This window comes from Apostichopus japonicus, chromosome 23, assembly GCF_037975245.1.
Source record: "Apostichopus japonicus isolate 1M-3 chromosome 23, ASM3797524v1, whole genome shotgun sequence".
NCBI lineage: Eukaryota > Metazoa > Echinodermata > Holothuroidea > Aspidochirotida > Stichopodidae > Apostichopus > Apostichopus japonicus.
In genome coordinates, this window is record NC_092583.1 from 13,107,452 (window position 1) to 13,126,454 (window position 19,003).

Sequence of the window (19,003 nt, forward strand, 5' to 3'; positions counted from 1 at the left end):
GCTGACTGAAATGTAGAACAATTTTAGGTGACAGATAAAAGACAAAACCAGGTGAGAAAAAAAAAATACTGTAAATCTGGAACCGTGGGACTGACCATTCGGTTGCCTCAGAGGGTGCATGACGTGAAGATCCATAGGCCGTTGGTTGGTGTTGTTTATGAGAGCTGTCACGACGCTGTTGCGTCTCGCGTTGTGATACTTGTGCGCTTTGTAGATGGTGTGGTTCCTCCAATCTCCCCAATAGATGAAATCCGTAAACACCGAAATCGAAAAGACGTGCGGCGTGCCGACGCCCTCGTTTATGATCAGATGTCTGGACAGGACGGAGAGGAGAGGGATTGTAAAAAAAAAAAACATTGAATTCATCAACTATGGAATAAATGTCAAATTTTTTCAACACTTCGACGAGAGACTCAATTACTCCACCTTATCCGTTCATTAGTATTATCTGTCTTCTGGGGCTGCATGAATACTGGTTTTGTTCAAAAATTATAAAAATATTTTTTTTTTAATAAAATAAAACACAGTTTTTCTTTATTTTGATAAACTTGAGTAAACGAACAAATGGAAAACTGGAAAAGAACGACACACAGAGCCACAATTTCTTGAATATCTCTTTTTCTAGTCTGGGAATGTTCCCCCTGCCTCCTGCCCCTGCCCCTTAAATGAGTTCACAATTGGTCTATAAGTTTGACCATCACCTGTTGGTTCCGTCGTACTCCACAAACTCTATTCTGTCCGTCCCTGCGTCTGCCCAGAACACTCGATCCGTCGGGTAGTCTATCGTCAGTCCGTTCGGCCACAAGAGTCTGGTCGTGACTAGCTTGGTGAAGTTTGATCCATCCATACCTGAAATAAATTTGAGAGATGGGAGATTAACTTCAAGGCTCCTGCCATTTTTGCGTTGATTGCTTTGATTCTACCACACTTTAACATCATAAATAGGAGAGACCATTGCTGCGAGCCTTTTGTACGAGTGAATCGGGTGGGAAGGGGATAATGGTTATGAAAAGAAAAAGGCTGATTTAACGTGACCAGTATCGTTCACTCTAAATGTTGGATCTGTCTGCCATGACCAAACTTTTAAGAATTATAACCTAACATCTGATCTTGTTTCCCCATCAACTTTGAATATATCTGGGAATATTTTCAAAACCTGCGGTCCCACAAACATTTCTCATTTCTATGAGAAGATGTCTGCTTAAACCGACAACAAAACTGATAGCAAAACAAGCAAGAAAAAAAACAGAAAGGAAAGTAAAAGTTGTTGAAATATTCAACCAGTAAATTTAAGGAAAACCAACCTGCTTTCCCGATGTATGGTGAACTGCCCCAGTCGGTCCAGAAAAATGTACTAGTTAAAAAGGAAAAATACACCGATGGATTAAAGTAGAATTAACACCAATATTATGGGTGGTGGGCAACAAATTTGTCAAACAGGGGTAGGGGTTGTTTAATTATTTCCCAATCAGCACTCCTTAGTTTAAAAAAAAAGCAAATGTAGTGGGAGCTAATCCCTTTGACCAATTGCAAATATTGTGTCAGTATGGTTCAAACTTCAAACTAAATTCCTACGACCAATCATTGTGCTCTTAGGGAATACACGATGACTCATTACCCAGGTGTTTTCTATACCTTATTTTACCCCACCCCAACTCCACCCCTCCCCATTTTGCAGCTGTGTTCAATATGTTATTTCTGACCCATGGAGTCCTGTCTCCCACCCCCCTCCACCCCTCCCAAAGGTTTAAAGAAACAATAACTTACCCAATCCTGGGATTCAAAGCTATGGCCCTGGGTTCCTCCAAATTCTCATCCATGAGGACTTTTCGGTGAGCGCCATCTAGTTTCGAGACTTCTATCACGTTGAGTCCTTTGTCTGTCCAGTAGAGGTTACGGCCGACCCAGTCTACGGCCAGTCCATCTCCGTTTCGGATTCCACTGTTGTGGATGACCTTGAGAGAAACAAAAATGGATAAGACTTGTCCTTGCGCTACAGTAGGGATGCATGAACCCTTCATTCTACCCGAGATTCCCCCTCTACCCCAATCGAAGGCCAGTCCACTTATGTTTCTCGATTCCTGCTGTATTGTGTACATATTTTTGGAAAGGTTGATATCCAAGGAGCCATTTAAATGAACCCCGGTAATTTACCTTCTCCCCCAGTAGAGAATAACAGCCTCACGAGTTAATTAATCCAGTCCAACTAACTTACAGTCACTGAAAGGTTAAACAGAAAACTGAAGAAACCTTTTAGCGAGTCTTATAGTACTCCGAGGAATATAACCTAAATGGTTGGTGGGAGGGAGCCATGACCGCTATGAGACCCACTTTAACGCATAATTTAACTAGGATAGCTCTGGTTCATTCAACAGTACCACTGCAAGTAAGAGTGTTGGCCAGTAGTGACTTTCAGTGATCAGAGCAAGTTCTGGCGCTACCACGGCGACCTACAAATCCAGAACGAAATTCATTCCAAGCTCTACTTTTGCAGTTACTGCCTGCAAGGTATTCTGACCTTGATCAATGTTGACCCTCAAATGACCTTCGACCTCCACACAATTACAATAGGAACCCTGTACTTCACCGGGGGGGGGGGGGGAAGCTATCTACCACTGAGTATGAAGTTCAACTGAGTGGCACCTTATTTTAATTGATCAAGTTTCCATAGGTTTTAAGACTTGGCACCTATGTTCACCTCCAAAAAGAGAACTTTTGACCTCCAACAACCTTCCAGTGGGGTTCTTGTACTGACCAAGCAGATTCTACGTACCACGTTCGTCCCTTTTCTGTGTTATCCTGTTCACAAGCGGAAGGGCATCACATACAGACAGAGACACCTATACACACATGCTATAACCAATCCAAATAGAAGCCTTTGCCATGGACAAGGACAAGGAATAGAAGAGTAGCCACCATGTCAAAAGAGAAAAGGTGCAACAGCCCCAAATTCCTGCTTAGCTAGTACCAATCGATATCAAATAATAGGGATCATCTTTGCCGACCTGCAGTGGCTAATGTGTGAGAATGTAGCTAGTATGCCATATGCAGCCTGGCTGCAGGAGGCTGCAGCCCCGCCCCCGGGGATCCCCGGTCGTCGTACTCTCAACGTGGTGACTCACCCGATTTTTGTCTTGTGAGTTGAAGTATGTGGCGTAGATGGTAGTGGATGTTTCCTCGCCATTTATGAGGATGTCCGACCAGTAGATAGTCGATGCCTGCCAGTCGTAGTCCACGGCGATGGCGTTCCCCAACCCCTTGATGATGCTTTTGCTGCCTTTACCGTCCAGAGGCGCTACGGTGATGTTACGACGATTCGAGAAGACTAGGTAAGGCTTGATTTCTGAAGTAGACCGGGGGAAAAAAACCAAAGCGAATGATTTGAAAAAAGTGCCACCCTCCTTTGATTGATACATAAGGATGTTTCATTTCATATCTGGTGCCACACACCTGACAGAAAGCTAATGGTAGCTGTGGCTAGCGCTGAGCTCACAAGGTTGTTTATCTGGTGCCACACACGTGACATAAACCTAATGGTAGCTGTGGCTAGCCCTGAGCTGACAACGATAATCTTACCTCTTCAAAATCAATTTTTAAGACTCACCCAACAGCACACCAATTGCCCCAATAGTTTGACCTCTCACTACCGTTATGTCACATATGAGCAATCCCGGAAAAAGGAACCTCTCACCCACGCAGAAAAGTCAAAATGACCACAGCTGACCCCTCTCATCCACCAATCACGTATGAACCAAGATGCACAATGTTCATCCATCGCAACACACCTGACTACAGTCACATACACACACACCCTCTCAACCTCATCCACAACTGACACCTCAAGAATTGACCTTTGCTCCTCATACCTAAGATCCCAGAGTTTCAATTCTCTCTGTAGCGCAACTAGAAACAAGGGTTTACCTCTAACCCCCAAATCTGTAAGCCACAGGGGTCGCACTTTCAGGTATCACCGGTGACCTGGGTTGACCTCTGACTCTAAGGTAAACCCAGAGTAAAACAGGGTTAACCTTTCCACCCACAGCTGAAAGGAACCAGGATTGACCTCTCACTTACCACACTACCAGTGGTGGCTAGGGTTGACCTCTCACCCCAACTCTGAAAGTGATCAGGCTTGACTTCTGCCCCCATCGTACCACCCTGATCCACCAGCATCGACCTCTCCCTCACCACTTCACCCATTGTTACACAACAAGAATGACCAATGCTGGCCCTTTCACCGCCACACCACCAATGATTGACCAGGGTTGGCCCTCTCACCATCACTATAAAACACAACACCCAAATTTTGCTCTCTAACACCTATTTCGTGGGAACACTGTCCCAAATTGAAAGGGACGGTATCCGAGTGTAATTTAACATACCATGTTGTAGGCTGCAAACGCTTCCATTGACAAGCGTGTAGCCTTGTGAACAGTAACAGTAGAAGGAGTTATCTCCAGGCCGGTCCACGCACCTCTGTGAACATGGTAGGTCATCTCTGCAAGGACTGTGATCTGTCGACAACCCCCCCAAAAAATATAGTCAGAAGTCACATGATATATTAACTCTCATGTCTCCCCTCAAAGGTGAATGGTTTAATACAAATCCCTCAACAATTTATTACAGATATTACTTTACTGTCATTCCTTGAAAGGAGAGAGAAAAAAATTGGATTTCTTTTTATGCATGCAAATCAAAATACCAATTTAAAACGTGTTTGGATGCCAAAAAAAAACACATTAAATACATTTGCATTGCATAACTCCTAGAGATCATTTCATCATATCACATTTCACTTACACTCATCATAACCATTCACCACATTTCATCAAAATTCAATTTTGAGAATGTCCAAAGAACTTGTCCAACTTTCAAAGTTTGTAATTGTTATCTTTAATACAATTGTTATCAATTGTTATCTTTTGTTATCAATTGTTATCTTTAATACAATCACAACGATAAACTGAAACTTCCACATCCTGGTTTTACAAAAATTATTCTGTCGCAGAAAACGTAACTGTCGAAAAAACCCCGATGGTCATACAGACTTTAAATTTCCCAACCACATCAGAACATCTGAACTTTCCTAACAAAAAACTATTCAGCCTGTAACTTTGATACAATTGCGTAACTTCATACGGTGGCTTGTTTCTTTGATCTCTCAAATTCTTACCTGCACACTTGTCATCGGTTTCGTCTTCCCCGTTGTCACAATCCTCGTTCCCGTCACACAATTTTTGCGTACTGATGCATTGGTTCTCTCCACAATGGAAAAGTCCTTGTTCTGCACACTCTGGAAGATTAAAAAAACAAACAATTAGCTTTGTGATGACACGGCGATTGTCATTTTATCTTTTCCGTATAAAGCGTTTTGAACTTCCATTTTGCTTTCCATTTCTTCTCCTGTTAGCTTAAGTTGAACATTATCCTCATGTTTACTTATGAAGGGGTTGGGTGTTGGGGGAGGGAGGGGGAAGACATAGGGGGTAGGAAGAAGGAGGGGGGAGGGAGGGATGGTGGAAGGTTGGTGATATAAAGAATCATATAAAGTTAGGTTACTAATTTCCTTTTTTGACCCCATCAACAGATTTTTAATTTCCAAGATAGCCAAAGGAAGAAAACAGCTATTCAATTCCAAAATTAATCGTAAAATAAATATATTCCCATCCATGACCCTGTCATACAAAATGAAACCATTAGTGTCAACAAGTCTTTTCGTCATCCATACACTTTCCGAAGCAAACTGGAACCACAGTTTATTCCTCAGGGATATTACTAAAACTGCTCCCCCCCACCCCTCCCTAAGAATGAGCCCCTTGAATTCGGTCGGGGGTGGCTTTGGAACTGCTCTGAGACTTACCACTGCAATTGTCTTCGTCGCTATGATCGATGCAATCCGCTTGTCCGTCACACTGCCAATCTTTCAAGATGCACCGGCCGTCGTCACACTGGAACTCGGTGCCATCGCACGGTGCATACACTGCAAAGGAGATCGGCAACAAGATTTTATAACATTTATCAAATTTTTCCAGCTGAGCAGGACATCCTTCAGAGACGGACAAAAATTAATAAAAAAAAAAAAAAAAATTACATAATTTGAACAGACGGATGGACAGACAAGTTAATTGAACACACTGAAATGATGCAAATGTCATTAACCTTTTATACATGTACCAACACAAACCCTTTTTGTTAACAGTTTTGTTTTCTTCCTGTTTTTTTCTCTTTAAACATTTAACCAAACACATTTCTGTCCCAGTGAGATAGTTGCAAATACTGGTATCCTTGAATAGAGTTTTTTTAATAAAGCTACCACCCCATGGGCCACTTGGTGACCGGACAACTCCCCCCTGGCCGGGGGGCAATTGTCAGGGTTGGCAATTGTCCGGGGGGAATTGTCCGGGGGAATTGTCCGAGGGGGAGTCGTCCAAGGATAATCGTCAAGGGGGGAGTTGTCCGGGAACCGGCCACTCACCACATTGGTCACTCTCGTCAGATCCGTCGATACAATCATGGTCGTGGTCGCACACCCAGGCCCTGCGGATACACTGGCCGTTATCGCAAGTGAATTCTAGATCTTCATTGCAACGGGCATCGACTGAAACAAGAAAAATAACAAATTTAAAAAAGTGTTCTCTTCAATCCAGATGACATCAGAGTGTCCTCAATGACGGAGCAGTTTGGCTTAAAAACAAAAAGGCGGCTTTTTGGCAGGGATAATCAGGTTTTTAGGAGAACGAATTTTGATATCGTCAGAAGTTTGATATCGTCACAGAACGCTTAGTTCATGCTTTTATTACATCCCGTTTTGACTATTGTAATGCTCTTCTGAACTTTCTTTCTAAAACTGCACTTCATCCTCTACAGACTATCCAAAACGCAGCCGCTCGCATGATCACTCGTTCACGACGTCACGAACATATCACTCCTATCCTCTACGATCTACATTGGCTACCTATACACCAACGCATAACATTCAAAATTTTAATTACTGCATTTAAATGCATACATGGAATGGCACCGTCTTACCTGTCTGAGCTGACCACACCTCGTGTACCCAAACGCGCTCTTCGCTCTAAGCCGTTCACTCTCGTTCCTCGCAACACCAATAACAAGAAGCACTATGGCCCTACAGCATTCTCGGTCGCCGCACCTGATCTTTGGAACGAGCTGCCTCCCAGAATTCGGATCATCACAAACTTCACCTCCTTCAAGTCACACCTTCAAACGCATCTCTTTCAAGAGCACTACAAATGATGGATTCTAGGATTTTTTAGATTTTATGTTGTTCTGTCGTGTTGGTTTTTAGGTTCTAACTTCAATTGGAATTTTTACTTTTTTGCATTCAAATAGTAGATTTTGTAGTCATTCTGTTTTATCGCTTTACGCTTCACCAGTGCTTTTAATAGTCTTTAGATCTCATATTCCTGTTTATATCTGTTTTCTATTGTTCTGTCGTGTTGGTTTTTAGGTTCTAACTTCAATTGGAATTATCACTTGTTAGCATTCAAATTGTAGATTTTGTAGTCAATCTGTTTTATCGCTTTTCGCTTCACCAGTGCTTTTAATAGTTTTTCGATCTCATATTCCTGTATATTTCTGTAGATGGTAATATGTATTTACTGTTTTTTCTTTTTATTGTTTTATGCCATTGTATTTTCTAGATTGTTTGTAAAGCGCACAGATGCATCGCGCGTAGTGCGCTATATAAGATTTTATTTACATTTACATTTACAAGTAAAATAAAGCCTCAACCAACCAAGATATTATGAATGCATCCAGCAAATTCATATTTACCAAAATTTGCATATAATTTATATCTCAATGGTAACGTCTTTCAAGTTTAATCTTTTCTTTGTACAGCGCTTTGAGCAGTGACTTTTGTCTACTGATTTGGCGCTATATAAGTCTCATTTATTTTTATTAATCTTCTAAAATTTGCTTCAAGCTTTCACAGGGAAGTATTTTCTCAACGGTTGCGGCCCTCCATGAGTGAGATGCATAAACATTTCACTACACGCACATGCCGAAGTCTGGCATTGATGTGGATATACAGTCATGTTACTTTCAAAACTTCTTCGGTCACTTCACCATTTACGGTAAAAACAAGCCTGGATCGGGTTGACTCGGCTTATGTGCCGAGGTTTTGTATTAAAGGCATTGAAGATTCGCCCCAAACCGCGTGCGGCCATCTCAAAAAGTTAACTTTCTGTTGCTTGCGACGTTTTGTTGGTGTCGCTACAAAATGCAGACAGTAATGGAACGTGATACCTTAATTGTTATCTTTAGCTGGACCAGAGATATCCGTCGCTGTATCGTTTGTATACTGTGCTGTTGGTATTGACCGCAGCAGTCTGTACTGACTGTACACTAGTGTCTAATCATCGACGGTTGCAAGCTGTGTGTGTATTTTCTGGGATCGATTGTGGTGTTTAACACTTCTGTTACACCGCATTTGAAACTAGGTCAAATTACCGGCATTAGACGTTTCTCTTTGCGCGAGTCTTCACACCCGTTAACACACAAAATTTCACCTACCACAGTCCTCCTCATCAGACCGGTCCCCGCAATCGTCTTCGTTGTCACACTTCCAGGACAACGGAATGCACTTATCGCCTCCGGGACAGCGGAACTGCTCCGGAGAGCAGGTAGGTCCATCGACTGCAGGCAAGGAAAGAGAAATTGATCTCGTCAGAAATGTACAGGGGGGAAAATAAACTGAACAGGAACAGATATGGTATAGTGTGGCTTGAAGTTAGCCTTGCTAAAACAACAACATCAATAACAACAACAACAACAAGAGTAAGAATAACATCAATTATTTTGTGACGCTAAGTAAACTAACATGTATTAATTTTTTTTTTTTGTAATTGTGTTGCTAGGGTTTTCTATGGTTGGGTTTTCGATGGTCATTTGCCCTTTAACCTTTTACCCTATAACCTTTAACCTGCTATGGAATGTTATGTGGGAGAAGCCTAGCTGTCAAATTACACTTTTGCTCATTTTGGATTGCTTAAACAATTTAGAGGGCTGTTTTCAAAAAAAAGGAAGAAAAGTGTGGATTTCTCCTGGATGAGAAAACCAATATTCCATTTCCCAGTTTTAAGGCTTGAACCTATGACCTCTCAGGTGCTAGGTTTTATTGCTTCTAATGCCACAGTCATTATTCACTCAACCAAAGCACTGGTAATTCAAGGTGGTGTAGGGACCAGGGGTGGGAGGGGGGGGAGGTAGGGTGAAAGGTAATTTGTTGTACTTGAAGAAATTTAATTTAATTCAATCATAAAGAATTTGTTGGCCAGACACTTTTCATTACAGTATATTCAACACACAATAAATACCTCCTTGAAGTTTCAAAAGTATCAACATTTGTATATAATATTTATCCATTTAACTGTGTGGTGTACATTTCTAAACTGATTTAACAATGTCAGCTTTGACCACCGTCCTTTACCGTAAGCATGGTATGATATCAATTCCAGAAAGATTAGAAGCACGTAATGTTTTGTGTATCTGGGACCGTAAATGATCTCGGTCTTATCCATCAAACCATTCCCTCCCTCTTAGAATTATTTGCACTTATCAGGGATGAGCCTGGGGTAAAAAAAAATCACGGAATTTGGCAAAAATTGCGGTATAGGCTCCAGTTTGCGTATGCTAAAGTTTGTTAGGATAATAGTTTTCGTCCCGAGGTAGAAAAGATATCACAGATATTCCGCAAATTCGCAGAAAAAGCTCATGCCCGATTTATACCCACGAGACCTAGCCGTCACCGCCTCTGGGGAATGAATTTCTCACCTCCACAGTTTAGTTCGTCGGTGCCATTTGGGCAGTCCTCGTCCCTGTCGCACTTCCAGTGGTTCAGGATACACTGTCTGGGGTCCTCGGCACAGGGCGACTCATATTGGTGACAGTTAGTCTCTGTTGGAAAAATTACCGCATCGATGAAGAAACGAAGGAATTAAGAACTTGAAAAAAAGGACTGGAAATAATGTTCAAATTGGTCGTCTTTTCCAGATGTTCGCATTCTCTTTCTTTTTGCCTGTGGCTATCTTTAATTAGATCAATTATGCATATCTTTTGTACATCAAAGTTAACTACCAATTTAAAAGGAATTCAAAACAATTAACCCCCCCAAAAAAAAGACTTAATGCTGTTCAAATTTGGGTACCATTGATAAGCAACTTAACCACAAAATCCCTTGTCAATGAGATGGGGTTTTTCCTTTTTTTTTCGAGGAATCAAAAATTTTGTCTTGCCATCTTGTTTTCTTCTTCTTTTCATTTTTTTATCTCCATCTTTATTTAAATTAAAAGTTGCAAATCTCTTTTTTCATCTAAGTCTAGTCTCCTCTGAATTTGCAGGGAGGAGAGAAGCAAAAATTGACATTTTACTTGACAAACAAGAGAAATGCATAAAACCCTAAAAAATGACACTTAAGTAACCATTTCAAATGGTTAGGAAGCTGAGGGGGCTGCAGCAATGCTGCATCTGTTGTGTTCCACACAAAGAGGCAGTGCAAGTCAGCAGGAGGTAATCACTATTGTTTTCATAACCATTCATCCGAGCTCTGCAGGATTTTTGCAGTTGCTGCAGCCTTTGCCCTTTCTGACACCGTTGCCTTACAGAAAGCAATCTGGTCACTACAACCCAGAATCAGACACAAACTCAGGGTACGTCCGGCGAGATACGGTATGGAAGATATCTTTGGTCCGTCGATATATTTAGTAGCAGTTATATTTATTTATTTATTATTTAGGTTTACAGTCTTGTTCAGGGCCAAGGCCCTCTCACACGACTTTACAACCCTGGTCATTGGTAACTTTACACACCTACACACCAAAGTGTGCACAATTCAATCAATCTCTCCTGGGGTACCACAGTGCACCACAACCACGTGTTCCCTGGGGGATTTCCCATAGGGTGCAGCCACAAACCGGCGCACGCAACTATATTTACAAGTTACCTCACAAGTCCCCATTTATACACCTGGGTGAAGAGAGGCAATGCAGATAAAGCGCCTTGTCCAAGGACACAACGCAATGATCCGGCCAGGGCTCGAACCTGTAATCCTTAGATCACAAGTCCACTGCCTTAACCACTTGACCACAACGCCCTCAGTGACATCAACAGATATTTGACGGGGTTTTATACAGAAGTGAAACGTGGGCTCACCGCAGCCTTCCTCGTCATCCTCATGGACACAGTCTACTTCACGGTCGCACAGCCAACTCTCCGGGATGCAAAACTCAGAGTTTCTACAACGATAATAATCTTTGTCTGGACAGACTGGAGGAATGGGTAAAGACGAAACAAAGTGAATTACCGTTGTGGGGGGGGGGGGTGATGTATGGTGATGTTGAGAACATAAAAGTGTAACATTTGTAATGAATGGGAGTGTAAACTGTAAAGGCCACAAACAAGAAATCACCAGGGGGATGCCGAGGGTGTACACTTCCTCCGCAATCCCGCCTCCCCCCACCACCTCCCACCCTTTCAACCCAAGTAGTTATCAGCACAACCTTGTGTATAGACCTAATTATAGATCTAACATATATATTTCTATATATATATAACTAATCATGCCTCAGAATACACAACTTCACAACTAAAATTTTATCCCAGGGCCACCCCCTCACCCCACCCCCATCCCCTTTCTAAAACCCTGGATCCACCCCTGTAAACAGTAAATAGAGTAAACCAAAGGCAGTTGATAGTCAGTCCTGTTGTCCCCATTCCAGCTAGGCTGCCTTGGTTATACTCTCCTTGTGCTCTACAATGACATCACACAGGTCATCAGCTGATATCATTCCTCTGCCTCAGCCTAGCTGAGCAGGATGCTGCATCTGCTGCAGCTTTGTCTTTTAGACCCTGTCCTGTTTGTAAACAGCCTCACCTAGACTACACCCGTCTTCGTCGCTCCCGTCCCCGCAATGATCGACATTGTCACATCTCCAGGAGCTTTGGATGCAGACCGAGGTACTCGCACAGTTTTCAAATGGCGGGACTTCCCCCTCGACGCCATCGGGGTACCAGGCGGCACAGTCGAAGGGTTCTAAATGGGTACAAATAAAGCAAGGGATTAAAAATTGAAAAGGGCCTGTCAAAACAGAAAAAGGTAGGGAAACTGAAAAAAAAAAACCTGTTTTCTTGAGTCTTAAACGTTATCCCGGCACAATATAAGAAACTTAATGTTTGCAATTTTTTCTTGTTTTTTGTCTAAAACTTGGCAGAAAAGCAGATATTTCTTAGATCCGTTAATACACTGCTTCCTAACAACAGAAGAAGTTGACATACCACAGTACATTTCATCCAGAGCATTCTGGCAATCTTTGATGTGATCGCAGCGTAGGATTCCTTCGATGCAGACCCCATACTGACACTCAAACTGACTTGGCAGGCATCCTGGTGATGATGGAAATATGGACATATTCCAACAAACAAAAACAAAAATTAAGTCACTCAAATTATTGTTAAGTATGTAGGAATAAATAAATAAATAAATAAATGAATCCATCAATAAATAAATAAATAAATATTGTGCAAGTCTTGAACAATCTTTTCACAAAAGTTGTAAAATACCACTCACTTCTATTGCAATTCCAAAAATGATGTACTTTTTTATCTGTATGTACAACTTTCATGCAAAGAAAGAGCCAATTTTAAACCACGAACAAAACAATGATTATGTAGATTTTGCTATTAACCAACCTGTGAATTTGTTGCTGTTCTCTTCTATTTTGGAAGAATTACTTGAAACAGTTTGAATTTCAAGCCATACACCAAAAAGTATGTCCTGCTTCTAAATATCACCCAACCCTTCTCCAATCTCTTTACCCTCTTTATCTTTCCCTCAACTTCCCTTCCCCTGCCATCCCCTCCCCTCCCTTCCCTTCCCCTGCCATCCCCTCCCCTCCCTTCCCTTCCCCTGCCATCCCCTCCCCTCCCTTCCCTTCCCCTGCCATCCCCTCCCCTCCCTTCCCTTCCCCTGCCATCCCCTCCCCTCCCTTCCCTTCCCCTGCCATCCCCTCCCCTCCCTCCTATTTTATATTCCTAGATACTTGATTCTGTGACTTTCACTTGATATATTCTGTATGTCATAAAAAATATTAAAAAAATATCTAAATATCTAAAAAGCTATATTTATATACATATATATAAACTTCTATATATATCTATATATATGTATATATCTCTATATATCTCTATAACTCTATATCTCTATATCTATCTATATCTATATTTATATATATTTATCTATATACATTATATATATATATATATATATATATATATAGATATAGATATATCTATATATATATATATATATATACATTATATATTTATATATATATATATATATATATATATATATATATATATATATATATATATATATATATATAACATAATTGGATTCAAGATTCTAACCACAGTTTTCTTCATCCAGTCCATTAACACAGTCCAGTTGCTGGTTACACCTTAGTTCGTCAGGATAACACTGATTGCTGTTACAGTTAAAGAACCCCACGCGACAAGCCCTCATTTCTGATTGGTTAAAACCAAAAAACAGATGAAGAGAAAAAGAAAGTAAGAAGTCGGTTGCAAGTGAATACAAACTCTGTATCTCTCTTCGTGATATCAGAAACCTTTACAACCGTGTTCCATAACACGGTTCTATAACACTGAAAACGTGTTCCATAACACTGAAGACAGAACCCAAAAAAAAAACAGCGGCATAGTTTCTTGAACCGGGCAATATTTCAAACCTTTTAAATTTTTGAGTTTTACCAAGAGACAACCACTTTACTGCATTTTTACACCACCCATCTTCTTCGAGAGACCTAACTACGAACGAAGCTAACTTGATCTTATCCTCACCTCCTCCAAACTGACCATGCACCAAAACCATATATTTATTCTGTCACCAAAACATTGAGGAGCGTACAGTCACTCCCATGGGAATACTTCTTTAAATACCCTATCAAGGATCTGTCTATAGCACACTGATTATAGCTATTGCAATAAGCCTACATGTTCATACAAACAAGTTAACAGAGCCTGACATTTTGATCCTAGCAGGATCTTATTCAGAGACTGACTGAAATTGCAAACAGAGGACATATACACCAGTGCCACACAGACTTAAGAATTCCAGGAGAATATCAACTCTAGCCATTTCATCTTTAGACTTTCCTTTCATCTCACTGGCCATTGTCCTACCTTCTGTCTCGTTCACTTTTATATCTTCGTTCAACCTTCCAATTTTTTTGTAAGATGTTCTTGATAAACAAGTCATAATCTAGGAAACACTGATAGCAGCTGTTGTGTAGCAATCCTTTACAGAAATGAACAAGTTAAGACGCGCATACATGATTATAAAATCTTATCACGGCCATGATATTGACCATCCTGAATGATATCCTAGAACCTGATGTTATCGTCCAATATGATTGGTTGACACTCCAAAAGATATGCAAATTTAACCATAACACTACTCTGATTGGTGGAGACTGATCATGTGATTAACATCAACAGGTCAAATCAAATCACTCAAACATCCTTTCAATCAACGTTTGCTTTGTTCAGCCTTAGTTTTGGTTTCAGTTTTTTTGCATCTCTTTTTCTTTTTCTTCTTCGCATTCGTCCTCATCCCTCGCGAACATCAGAAATCGTCGGCACAACAAACAATGAAACAGGACTCAACGTAGTTGCCAAGGACGGGGAGAGATCACTTACCACAGTAGTTGGGTAGTTCGTCAGACCCATCTGCGCAAGTTGGATGGCCATCGCACGTGTCCTGGTAAGGAATGCAATCTCCGTTCCCGCAAAGGAATTGGTCTTCCCCGCAAGACTGCGCATCCTCTGTGGGAAAAATGTAAAGGCATTGGTGGTGGGGATAAAATACCCTGAGAAGTGCTAATACAATAACGGCAGACAAATCCCATCAAAGGATCTGATCTGGCGCTTCCAAAGTTGATTACGATAAAAGTCACCTTTATCTATCATACATTTTTTGCTCACATACTGTGGTGTGATACAAAATAACAATAAAAACTGCAGCTGTCAGTAAAAAAGGGGTTTTTCTTAAATCATTTAATTTTTGGTGACCATTATTATTACTATCTCTTTTATAGCATTTTGGGGGAATTTTCTACTTATAACCTACTATAGGAGTTGGAGGAGGATAAATCTTTGCCAAATTTCGATCACCCTGAAGACATCATCACGTTTGCCTTACCGATTACGCATCTCATTCCGTCCTCGTAGAGGATCTCTCCTTCTCTCGTACAGTTGCAGATAATCGTTCCATATTCATCGGTACCGCAGTCATCTTGGCAGCCACCGTTTTGAGTGCCGCACGGTAAATTTTCACCTGCAGAATTAGATCAACCGTTTAGCGTATATATAACTGCAAGTATCTCATGGGCAATCAAAGTAAAACGGGTTTACACAAAGTCAAGCTGAGCTAACACGGGAGATGATCTTTATGTAAACCTGTTCGGACCGTTTGCACAATCTCCAGGTTTTCGAGCATCCGATCTCAATTTTGTTGGGATCTTTGAGTTTCCTGTCACACCTTGAGAGGGGAGGGGGGAAGTGGGATAGCAGGTCTGTGGTAGAGTGTGCATAGTTACTCTAAAGCACACACATACATGAGGATAGAATGGAATGGGTTTTGTGGGAAATGTAATTTTTTTGGCAGTTTTTCTCAGTTTCCTTTATTCCAGTATAAATAGCACAAAATACAATTTATAACAAGGAGAGTATAAAAAGTTATGATACTGAAATAACAATACTATGAAAAGCGATTAAAGGCAATGAAACTATGTATGTATGTATGTATGCGTGTATGTGTGTGTGTATGTACGAGACTACACACGTAGGTACATATGTATGTATGTTTGTATGCATGCATAGCCTTTTTGCAGTAGTAGAAAAGTAAATATAAACAGAAATGGGATGGAACAATGGTAGGAAAAGAGGTTGCTGAGTATTTGTGAGTAGTAGGAGTCCGTGTCCACGACCAACTACCCATCATAAACTATCTTGATAAAAAAGAAGCCGCTTCTCTTACTTAAAGGTATCAACATGAACAGAACATTCATGATCTTGCAACTCACACTGTAACGGCTGTGTAAATACTGCAATTCCCATGGGCTGCTGCTGCAAACTGTCCCGTAAAACGGTGAAATTACCCCCCGTGTACTTGTTGACTCGTATCACAGCTCTCGTCACCCAGTCGGTCCAGAAGAGAAAATCCTCGTGGACGGCCAGGCCAAACGGGTGCACAGGCTCGGAATCTACGATGATCTGTTTGATAAAATGCGATGAACAAAACACGTCACACGGGACGTTAACAGGAAATTATCACCACGAACGAACCAACAGAAGAACGAACGAACGAACAAACAAACGAACGAACGAACAACTGTTTTTTACCTGCAAATGCTCAGCTTCTTCATCTGATAGTGATTTTGAAATGGCGAATATTAGTTGCCAATAATAATGACATGGAAAAAAGCAAAGAACAACCCAAGGTCAAATCATGAAAGCCCCTTATGCAATCCACTTAAAAAGTACAATCATGTGTCCGAAAACATGCATCGGTTGATTCAGTGAAAATTCACCCCGGCTATTCAAAGCTATCATGGAAAAAACACTGTAACCTGGGTTGCAACATCCCGCTTGCTATTGCTACGATACAACAAATAAATACAAACAAATTATCCACCGTGGCTGTCCTCAAGTTAAGTCGACAGCGTAGTATAGGATTTCAGATAGTGCTCTCGACCCTTTATAATAATAAAGCATTTTTTCTAACTACCGTGAAACATTTAATTGTCAAAGCATAACATTACGAAAATATCTGGCGAATAATTTGCAAAAGTCAGAGCCTACAGAGGAACTAAATTTTTGGATGTTCTTTTAGCCATTTATATGCCATTAAAATTTGAGTCTGATAATCGATAACCATTACAGGGAATCAAACAACGAAAAACGGACTGGAAAATAATAGATGATGGCCAGGAGCAGAGACATGTACTGGGTAGGATGAGATTCCAAACCCAGAGTTCATTTCCTTTTGGATCCTTTGGATCCTTTCTAACCATACATTTCTTCTCTCAAGAATTGTAGAAAGACGGGAGCCAACGCAGGGTGTGGGGAGGGGGGTGGTGGGGGAGAATACCTTTCTATTTGACCCATCCAAGTCGGCTCTCTCAATTTTATCCAGTCTGGCGTCGCACCAGTACAGCTTGCTGGCGACTTCGTCGACGACAATGCCGTTTGGCGTTCGGATGTCGTTGGTGATGATGGCCCTGGGATTGTGGCCTGCCATGCTAGATTTCATGATGCTCGGCTTCACTTCGTTCCAATTCGTCCAGTAAATATCTCTTTTTGATCGAACAAAAATGAAAAAGATAAAAATGAACAAATAGCTCTTCTGGTTTGACTTTTTGACTTTTTATGTCTCCTTTTTTGTTTTTATACTCTTCAAATCCGTCTTGTCACGATGGTTAAGAATTTGGCATTAGCCAAATGCCACGCTCGGTGTTCATAAATAAAACAATTTCCATCGTAATCATCACCCATCTCGGATAAATGGTTTTGGAAAATTATTTCGGATAAGTAAGAAGATGGTCAATTTTGCAGAACTACCAAATGAAATTAATGTATCAACAACTCCAAATAAAAAAGGGAAAAAGAAGAAGTTTATTCACCCTCTGCAAATGTCCAGAGCGATCCCTCTTGGGTGATCGCTGGCAGTCATCTTGACCACAATTTCTTCCACCGAAGGTTTGAGGTCGAACACCCTCATGCGGCTGATGGACGAATTGGTGTAGCTGGTCCAGAATAGTTCGAAGGTGATGTGATTGAAGGCTATTCCTTCCACAGATCCGATTCCTACCACAGAATGAAAGGTAGGGGCGGGCGAGGGGGGGGGGGAATAACGTCAAAAGTAAGTTCAATGAGTTGGTATGAATTTAACAGTCATTAGGAGAGACACAGAATATATCTACAAAGCCATAGAAAACAGAACTTAAACTAATACTGGGAACAATATCCCTTGGCACTTCTGTAAATCTCATGTGTCCACAAACCTTACAAATAACAAACAACAATGGAATTACTACCCCTAAATAATGAAACATATCCCTGCAAACACACTGCACAAAAAAAAAACCCAAAACATGGCCATGTCTATGTAAAACCCTGTGGCTGTTTGTATTTTTCGACTTATTTTGATCATAGGTTAATTCATACCCCCCATTCCTCCTCCCCCTTCCCCCATTCCTCCTCCCCCTTCCTCCCTACCCCCTCAAGATATTGACTATTCGTCTCACCTTTTTTCACCGTCAATTGCGTGGCATTGGTCATGTTTATGAATTGCAAGGAACCGTCGTGAATGTCGGTGAAGAACATTCCGTTGACCGGGAACGCCGCAGCGATCCCGATGGCGTTCTTGGCTGTGGCTAGCCTCGGTATAGAACCCAGATAATCCTTCCCCAGCGGGATCCTCTCTATAGTCTTTCGCTCCGAGAAGATGATGTAGTCGTCGTAGGCTGCAATATCGAGGTTTTTAAACTACCTTTTTAAAAAATTGATATGTATATTCACCATAGAAAGCTCAATTTGTACCTTTTTTGCCCATCTTTTTAGACCTTTGCCTTCCTTTTACAGTCTAAAGTTAACATCAACAAGAAAATGCAGAAAACGGATTTTTTTTTTTTTTTTTTTTTTTTTTTTTTTTTTTAAAAGAAGAATTAGAAGAAAAGGGTCAGCTGGCATATTTTCTAGATTCTGCCATTTAATGACAATATTTGACTTTTATTGTTAAGATAATGCTACTTTTCTAAACTGCTTTAATCTCCTTACCGTTGCAAGAGATGTTGTCGTCATCTAGTTTTCCGTATGCGCAGGCACATCGTCTGATATCTCCCACGGAGAAGCAGAGCTGCTTGCATCCTCCATTTTCTTCTGAGCATGAATTATTTCCTTC

The 19,003-nt window shown here is 41.0% G+C and overlaps 1 protein-coding gene across 3 annotated transcripts in view; it reads right to left on the bottom strand.

Annotated features, from left to right (window-relative positions):
• Positions 1 to 19,003, bottom strand: part of LOC139965086 (prolow-density lipoprotein receptor-related protein 1-like) — a 120,468-nt gene that overhangs the window by 26,694 nt on the left and 74,771 nt on the right. For 2 of the 3 annotated variants that reach the window (XM_071967293.1, XM_071967291.1), the window contains exons 44-65: positions 18,880 to 19,002; positions 18,348 to 18,566; positions 17,724 to 17,907; positions 17,192 to 17,396; positions 16,125 to 16,314; positions 15,242 to 15,376; positions 14,740 to 14,865; positions 13,432 to 13,548; positions 12,298 to 12,405; positions 11,897 to 12,055; positions 11,176 to 11,289; positions 9,799 to 9,921; positions 8,539 to 8,661; positions 6,476 to 6,598; positions 5,861 to 5,980; positions 5,174 to 5,293; positions 4,383 to 4,514; positions 3,123 to 3,343; positions 1,768 to 1,955; positions 1,305 to 1,354; positions 702 to 849; positions 96 to 313 (exon numbers count right to left, since the gene is read on the bottom strand). In XM_071967293.1, coding sequence (XP_071823394.1) covers positions 96 to 313; positions 702 to 849; positions 1,305 to 1,354; positions 1,768 to 1,955; positions 3,123 to 3,343; positions 4,383 to 4,514; positions 5,174 to 5,293; positions 5,861 to 5,980; positions 6,476 to 6,598; positions 8,539 to 8,661; positions 9,799 to 9,921; positions 11,176 to 11,289; positions 11,897 to 12,055; positions 12,298 to 12,405; positions 13,432 to 13,548; positions 14,740 to 14,865; positions 15,242 to 15,376; positions 16,125 to 16,314; positions 17,192 to 17,396; positions 17,724 to 17,907; positions 18,348 to 18,566; positions 18,880 to 19,002 — 3,246 coding nt within the window. The remainder of the gene's footprint in view (positions 1 to 95; positions 314 to 701; positions 850 to 1,304; positions 1,355 to 1,767; positions 1,956 to 3,122; positions 3,344 to 4,382; positions 4,515 to 5,173; positions 5,294 to 5,860; positions 5,981 to 6,475; positions 6,599 to 8,538; positions 8,662 to 9,798; positions 9,922 to 11,175; positions 11,290 to 11,896; positions 12,056 to 12,297; positions 12,406 to 13,431; positions 13,549 to 14,739; positions 14,866 to 15,241; positions 15,377 to 16,124; positions 16,315 to 17,191; positions 17,397 to 17,723; positions 17,908 to 18,347; positions 18,567 to 18,879; position 19,003) is intronic. The other variant, XM_071967292.1, reaches the window with a different exon arrangement.